Source organism: Tachysurus fulvidraco, chromosome 4 (assembly GCF_022655615.1).
Source record: "Tachysurus fulvidraco isolate hzauxx_2018 chromosome 4, HZAU_PFXX_2.0, whole genome shotgun sequence".
NCBI classification, from domain to species: domain Eukaryota; kingdom Metazoa; phylum Chordata; class Actinopteri; order Siluriformes; family Bagridae; genus Tachysurus; species Tachysurus fulvidraco.
Genome location: NC_062521.1, coordinates 10,833,165 through 10,841,778, shown reverse-complemented (window position 1 = coordinate 10,841,778; position 8,614 = coordinate 10,833,165). Strand labels below are relative to the sequence as shown.

General features: G+C 36.3%; 1 protein-coding gene across 1 annotated transcript; it reads right to left on the bottom strand.

Moving 5' to 3' along the window:
- Positions 1–3,634: 3,634 nt before the first annotated feature.
- Positions 3,635–8,311, bottom strand: six2a (SIX homeobox 2a). Its single transcript, XM_027150108.2, has 2 exons — positions 6,958–8,311; positions 3,635–5,716 (listed from the first exon to the last, which is right to left on the bottom strand). Exons 1-2 carry the CDS (start codon positions 7,515–7,517, stop codon positions 5,383–5,385), a joined length of 894 nt encoding a protein of 297 aa, XP_027005909.1. The 5' UTR covers positions 7,518–8,311; the 3' UTR covers positions 3,635–5,382.
- Positions 8,312–8,614: the final 303 nt, after the last annotated feature.

Below are 8,614 nucleotides of genomic sequence, written 5' to 3'. Positions count from 1 at the left end.
TGCCCATTACTTACATTGCATAAACAAAAATAAACAAAAAAGGTCTTTTGCCATAAAAATCCACTGGTGATCCATTTTGCAAAACTAAAGTGTGCTTAATATTTTCACTCTTGTAAGGAGTATTTTTAGGAAAACCAGGTGAACAAACAGGTCAATAAGCAATCTGTATGAGTCAGTTTGAATAACAGATTTAAGAGACTGATGTTGATTGACATCAGGGTATTTAGGTGAATTAATGTTATATTCTGTGTCTATCATGAAGTCATATTTGACAGTGTGAGGTACAAACTATGACGACACCAATCTAAGTATCAAAGTGACAAATTCAAAGTAAACCTTTACATCTATTGCTACTCTAAAATTTCAAAAATTTGTAGTGAAGACTTAAGCTGCCACACTAACAAACATTCAATATAGATAGATAGATAGATAGATAGATAGATAGATAGATAGATAGATAGATAGATAGATAGATAGATAGATAGATAGATAGATAGATAGATAGATTTTTTTTTTATTTTAAATACTGGTTCTACATATAGTAAATAAAATAATAGCAATGTGTGTGTGTGTGTGTGTGTGTGTGTGTGTGTGTGTGTGTGTGTGTGTGTGTGTGTGTGTGTGTGTGTGTGTGTGTGTGTGCGTGCGTGCGTGCGTGCGTGCGTGTAGATCTGTAAACATCTAAACTCACACTGAAATTGTTAAGAGTTTTAGGTTCCAACCTACCTTCCCAACTTACCTTTACCTTAATAATCCACTTGAGGGCGTGAGTCCGCCACTGACCGTGTTAATTAACTCGTGATAGAAATCAAACGGGAGCTTAAGTGCAGAAAATCGAAAGTTTAAAAAGGGCCCGAAACATAAACGTGTTATGTAGAGCACAGCATTTTATGTTTGAGTCCTGGGTTTCATAATTTTGGTGTTTATACCTTTAAATGCCATTTTCTGTTGTAGTTTTTAAAAGAATACCTCTAGTGTTGTAGTGGCAAACACAACGTTCTGCCTTGGTTCTATCAGTTACATTAAACTCCACAGGCTCTGCAGCCAGTCTGTCACCAGGGGGTGTTGATGTGTTATGTTGTTGTTATTATTATTAATATTTTCCAAACTTTTTTTTTTTGTCTTCTTTGTACTTAGGTAGTACTTACATGTACTTAGAACTCAGTTCTACTATAGTATGTATACATGAAGGCCATTAAAAATTCCTAATGAGACTGCACTTCAGAGAGTAAATAAGATGCATAAACATAGACAGTCCAGTAGAAACTGGAAAAGAAAAGATAAATAGAATAAAAATAAAGCTTAAATTCGACACACAAAAGCTACTATTTTGTTGGTAATGCAAGAGCTCACAATTTCTTCAATATTTTCATAATATATTCTCGATTATTTCGTAAGATTATTATAAGATTATTTTACAACAGATGACCATTTTGGGGATTCTGTCGATATTTACATGCCAAGATCCAAGTTTTTGCTCAAGTGTAAATTTGTCTAATTATATAATTTCACACTTTTTTGAGTGAGTTAACCCCATTAACTGCGTGATTAAAAAATGGAATAAAATAAACAGGGCTAATTACACAAGCAGACAAATATATTTGATCCCGTTGTTCTGATTTGTCTTGACTTGTTCTGATAAAGCGCTACCCAAAGTACTTATATTATAAGCAGTTGTAATGGTTTTGAGGAACAATACAGCGTCTTGAGGGAATGTAAATAACTTACATTTAAATTAACTTACTATAAATTAATTTAAAATTTTTAATTTATAGCTGGGAACAATTCATGTATCAAAGTTTTTATTTATTTATTTTTATTAGTATTCATTTATTTAAGTTACCGAAATGTTTTGCTATTGGATTATAGATAATTGTAAGACGCGCTGTTTAATGATCATTAATAATCATTAATTACTAAATGACTGATTGTTTGCATCGGACTGCAGGAAAGAAGCAGAAAAATCAGCGACAAATGAAACCAGAATACACGACACTAGTGAATAAAACTAGTGTTTTTGACGTGTGATGCAAATAAAATAAAATAAATAAATAAAAATAAACAATTACAAAAATATGACATTCATTGGATCCTGTTGTGTGGATTCCGAAAAATCTAATATTAGAAATATGAGAAATGAGAATTTGAGAAAAAGAAATATTTCCACTGATAAAAGAGATAGAGATGGTCTCATCAGCTTATTCAAAATTTCATGGCTTTAATTTTAATAATTTTAATATTTTGGAATTTGAAAGCCTATAAGTCACAGCCTATGTAACTGATGAAAATAGAAAACCTTCTCTTACTTTTTAAAGCATGAAGAAAATAATGGATGTTGTACTTAACTAATGACACAGGAATTAGCTTTTTTATTTATTATGCGACTTTGCCACATTCATGCAGGTATAGACGACTTTGGATGTACATCTAAAATAACAGTGTTTTATGGTCACATTGATAATTTGGTACATTATTGGAATAGGAGAAATATTTGGAGGAAGTTCCTATTTTTTTTTTTTTATTATTTTAATTTTTTTTTTTTTTTTTTTTTAGAAGTATAGTGCATTTGTATGCTGATGATGCTTGCATACATTAATTTTTATTCTTGCTGAGAATTTAGCTTGGTTGGATACTCCCTGCAGTGTACGCGTACATCCAGAAAGAAAAAAGTAGAAGGCCAGCGACGATGAGAGAGAATGGTTCTTTAGAATGTGAGTAGTGCAAATTGGCAGGGCTTTTTGGTTCTTTGTAGGGTTTCTGGTGTAGTTTGTGGTCGTGGCCCCGTAAATAGCATTAAATACGCGTGTTGAATTGCATTTAGGGGTGATGAGTGCCCTAGCGCCGAGTTGTTAGACTCCCTAGCGCCGAGTTGTTGCTTTTTATTTTTTATTTTTACATCTGGTGCCGCACATTTAACAGCATGTCCTCCCCTTAACTAAAGCTCCGTCTATCACCGAGACTGGGGTTAAAATGCAAAATAAATTCCTGCAACGAATAATACTTATAGCTTATAGCCAAGTAAACAAATAAAAAAGGTTATGAGTGCATGCTAAGCTAATAAAATGAAATGACTTTACAAGCAGAACCAATCGAAATGAAACAAACAAAAAATTTTATAACAAAACTGCACATTAACTATAACCTTTCATTTAAATCTTTGCATCAGGGCTGTTAGACTCCATTCTTGGAAGGCAACAGCACTGCAGTTTAGCCTTTTCATTAACTACACAATATTTATCAGCTAATTACAATGACTTTTATGGTTTGTATTTAGAGTCCTTAGACAAGCAGATATCTGTTGTTTGTATTTTCCAGGTCCGTCATGATTTTACTATATTTTACTGGATGCAGAATTAATTCAAAAAGCCATTGTTCACCCTTACATGTTTATCTGTATGTCGTTTGCAACAGGAAGAGCACAATGAGAAGTTAAAAAATAGTGTAACTAACTTTTTTAAAAAAAAAAAAACTTGCAGTTTTCACTTCATATATATATATATATATATATATATATATATATATATATATATATATATATATATATATATAAACTGGCATGTTCGCGATTTGTAGGTAATATGTGTGCGACATAAAGCAATAAAATGAGAAAAGGAGAAAAGAATCGTGAAGTTAATTCTTGTTCTGTTTAAGAGCCGTGAATTAAACCAAGACGTGTCCAAAAGACGGGTACATGTGTCAAGTTGTAATGGCCCACCGAGCAAACCTTACGCAAGTATTAATTATAAAGAATCGAATAAATTATCGAGATGTAACTTATTATGTATTACACATACTTGATTACCATACAATTATCCAGAATAAAGGAAGTTGCGGAAAAATGACCACAAACCAAATGTCTAAAAAGTCTATAATTCTTAAACATATTAAGGCTTTTTGCCTACAGCATCCAGACTCTACAGACATATACGTTTGTTCTGAAAATGATTATAATCCAAAATATTATATCGAAAATACTGTACAAATTTACTGTAAAAAAAAAGTAATAAAAAAACGGCAATAGCTCTAGTCTACACTAAATGGTAAATTCATCTTAAAAGATTTAGTGCAGTCACTGGCACTCAACCTGATCCTGCATTGCGCACTGAGCATGTCTCACTGTATACAGCTTATGTCAGTTTAAATATGCTTCATTGTTAGTGTGAATTATTTGAAAAAATATATATGAAATTATCTCACATCTGCCCTGATAAATAAATAGCTATTCTTGAGTAGCCTGTAATAGTTATTTTACGTTCATGCTAAGAGCCTATTTGGGAAACTAAGAGAAAAAAATGTAAATACCGTTTTAGCCGGCATGTAGGGAAACACTCCTAATGTACAAAATGTTATCATGCTCGTTATTGAACCTTTTAAGCCTATGGTGAATAAAGCTCAGCATATAGTTAGTTGTAACACTGAGGAAGGAGCATTGTGTGCTTATAGAACTTCCCTCACTTCCGCTAATAAACGTTTAATTATGTGTCTTAGCTGAAAACAAGGGAGGGATTTAACCAGTGTTAGCCAGTGATCAGTCGGGGTGCATAAATCTCACTGAGTGTTCAGGAAAATTTCGACTAAATGAAAGAATGTTGTTTTTGACACTCGGGTCAACTAGCATGCGTATTGCTACTGAAACCCTATAAGTATATTGCTGTAGAATCATTTCTAATTTTTCATATAGTCATTTTAGACAGGTGCAAGGTCAAGGACGAGCACACCAGCTCTGAAATATATTAGTAACTATATTATAATATTACATATATATTAGTTACTATGTTATAATATTATGTGGCTGTCTTTCTCGTTTGCTATAATCTGTATCCTGTATTCCCAAAATCATGTGAAAACAAAACCATGCAAACACATACCGTTATCAATAAATGCACATTAGCTTTTATTGTAAATGGTATATGAAACTTTGATGGGATCGGGCTTATATTTTATTACTTGATCGCAAAGATTTACATGCAGACGCTTTCCACAAAGGAAAAAAAGAAGAAGCTAAGCTTAATAATCGATGTGCTGGTAATAAAACACTTCATATGACGGCACCCCATCAAAAGGAAACTTACTATGGCGTTTGAAAAAGAAAACATGTAAACAAATGGGGTATATGACCGAGAAGTCACGGATGTGTCGAAATCTGAAGGAATAACGACGTCGAAAACAAGAATTAAGACTTTGTAGCTCCGTGGCTTTGAGAATAATGTTAGTCTACATTCTAGAAAAATACCTCATCAAGGACCCTCTTTATTGGCTTTGAGTGTAGGCCATCCAAAACATCATCCACAACTTTCTCCCACCGTCAATACCTTCCCTGTCAGTATTTTTGCTCCACAAGTCTGCAGTCGACAAGCGTCCTGCTCTTAGCTTTTTTGTATTTTAAGAGCCCAGATCGACCAGGTTGGAGGCCATAGGGTTCAGTATGGTGTCGTGCAGGCCATGGTGGTGGTGTTGGTGGTGCAGCGAGTCCGCGCTTGGTACAGTTATAGCGCCTGGTACTGGTACTGCGCTGGGCGCCGGCGGAGCTCCCAGACCGTGAAGAGGCTGGAGGCCGGAGGCGGAAGTGAGCAGTAGCGCTGGGCTCGACGACGTGTGATCTGGAGTTCCGATCGGGGTTTTGTCTTCGTCTGAGCTGCCCATCATCGTCTTGTTTCCGTTCATGGACGACGTAAGTGTGTTGTGGCTGTTCGTGTTGGAGTTCTCGTTGTTTTCCCTGTACAAACAGGGGGGGAAAAACAGGGGAGAGGCTTTAGCAGAAACACCAACGTTTAAATGTGTGCACGTTTAGAGCCAGGAAACTTTTCAGAAAATGTCTGGACATAAATAAACTAAAATTGATAATTTATTAACATAGAACTAAAAGCAGCACCTAGAAAATATATACGGGATTTATTCATAATATGGTACCCTATTGTTGAGTCATATATAATGCTGAAGAAAAAAACATAACAAACCAGCAGCTGAGTTGCCAGTTTAGCCTTGAGTGGTATTTAAATATAATGTTTTCTGCTTTTATTTAATTTCAGTGATTAGGTCTGATTGAATTATTATAATCTTACATACTGCATTGTTAGCTATTACAAATGTAAATACGTGACTGCTAATCATGACATAAAGTGAAAGATGAGGCCTACACATATCCCATCAAAGACATTCGTCAGTTATACAATTCAAACACACTTTTATCATGTACTATCAATTTGTGTATAAGTAAACGATGCCAATAAATACATCTAACTTATAATGACTAGATTTATTATGTGCGATTGTATCTCTCGGGTGGCTGAAATAAAGGGTGATGAATGAGCATGCAGGCTTCGGCAAAACCCTCCTAAATGTTTCAGCTTAAAGCTAATTACAATACTACAACTTTCTTATATTAATATGATTTATGGTTGTCAATGTGTGCACACTCAATCATCTGAGATTATTGTAATTATTATTATTGTTATTATTATTATTATTATTATTATTAGTAGTAGTAGTAGTAGTAGTAGTAGTAGTAGTAGTAGTAGAGAAAGTAGTAGTAGTAAAAGACCACAATAATAATAATTAACAATAACAAAAAATTAATAATAATAATAATAATAATAATAATAATAATAATAATAATGAGCACAACTGAAATAGCAGAGGTTTATCAAATACAGCACAGTCTTTTTGACAACCCAACTCCTACCCCTTTATTAAATTCATATAACTGGTTAAGTAATATTATAAGAAAATAATTCCCCGCCTACTTATTAAAAAAACAGCTCGAAGAATAAATGTATTCAATTTATTTAACAAATCGTGTTCTGGTTCAGTCTAGTGAATACCAAAACAGTCAGTACTTTTGGGGGATATTTGCTCAGAGTTCTACTCGGTTGCATCGCTTTGTGGTCTTGAACAAGCTTTTTAGCGGTAACATTATCCACTCTGTCATTAAAATGAATAACTATGTACTTTCTTTACCTTTCTTTGGCCTCCGCCGCGCGGTCGCGTTGCCTCCTGTTTTTGAACCAGTTGCTGACCTGAGTGGTGGTCAGGCCGGTTGCTTCTGCCAGCTCGCGCTTTTCCCGTGGTGAAGGGTACGGGTTATGAGTGTACCATTCCCTTAGCACGCTGCGACTCTTCTCCTTAAAGCAGTAGCTTGTCTCCTCGCCATCCCAGATGGACCGGGGAAGCGGGAACTTCCTACGCACTCGGTACTTGCCCACGGCTCCAAGCGGCCGTCCACGCAGCTTCTCCGCCTCGATGTAGTGCGCCTTGAGCCAGAGCTGTTGTAGTTTCGGGTGATTGTGCGGCGAGAACTGGTGGCTCTCAAGGATTTTATAGAGCTCTCTGAAGTTTCCCCGATGGAAGGCGACTACGGCCTTGGCCTTGAGCACGCTCTCGTTCTTGTGGAGGTGTTCGCAAGCCGGCAGGGACCACAGAAAGCGGCCAAGGCGCTCGATGTTGCCGCCCTGCTGCAGGACCTCGCACACGCACGCCACTTGCTCTTGCGTAAAGCCGAAAGTCGGAAGCATAGACATGGTTCGTTGCTGACAAATGTTTCGTCAACGTTATCGATAAGGACAACGATTCTCAAGCAAAAGGCGGTGGAAGTCCATGAACGATACAATTTCAAAACGTCTTCGAATATCAATAAAATCCTTCTCCGAATGGAGTGGGCCCGATACTTCAGATCCACTCAGACGAGAGTAACAAACCGTATATCCATCTAAAAACCACGAGACAAACTTTTCCCTCCCGAGTGAGTAGCTCGCCGTCTTTTCTGTGCCGTTTCAGCATAGCGTTCTCCCGACTACTAAGCTCGCTCGCTCGTTTTAATAATATTATTCTAAGCTGGCAAGAAAACCGATTGTGTGAACTCTGATTGGTTGGTTATCCGACCCAGGGACGGCGAGGATAAGACAATAGTTTTAGTCAAATTATTCGCCATGGCTACGCTGTCATTCAAAGTAACCCGATATGCTTTGAGGTGGCTCCCTGGACTGCCTGACTGATTATTCCCTTCATTTAAAACCCGCCCACCGATAGAAATAATAGCCTTGATTTTTTCTGTATATTAGATTTTTTTCAAGTCCAGGGTTTGACGGACAGTTGTAGTAACCAAAGAGCGCTCGACACAGAAGGGTCACGCCCACAGCAGAAAAAAAGAAGACGTAGAGAAAGTTCTGCACTCACAGAATTCACAGACTAATGCAAACCCAAACTTTGTTTTTTAAACCCACTTGCGTCTTACATAAAACCTACATAAATGTATAGGCATATTTACACATTGTGCTTGCATAAATTAAGCTAAGTTTATATATAAAATCCTAACTGCTAATATAACTTTTACAGCAGTCCTTTGGGTACAGTACATGCATACAGATCAACTTTTCCTTCAGCACTCGAAATGACCACAGTTTATGCACAGAAAATTAACCAAAATATTTTTCATGTTATTGATATGAAATAACAGTGTCTATGTGAATAATGAGCAGTCTCTGTAAAATAGTAGGCCTATAAGCAAAAATGGTGTGTAAAGCTGAGCCCAGGCTTTAGAGCGCAGGTACTGGGCATGAAGCGCACGTGCGGAAACCGCTCGCAGCTCAGAGGGCGCTTTAAAGATAGAATTAAATAT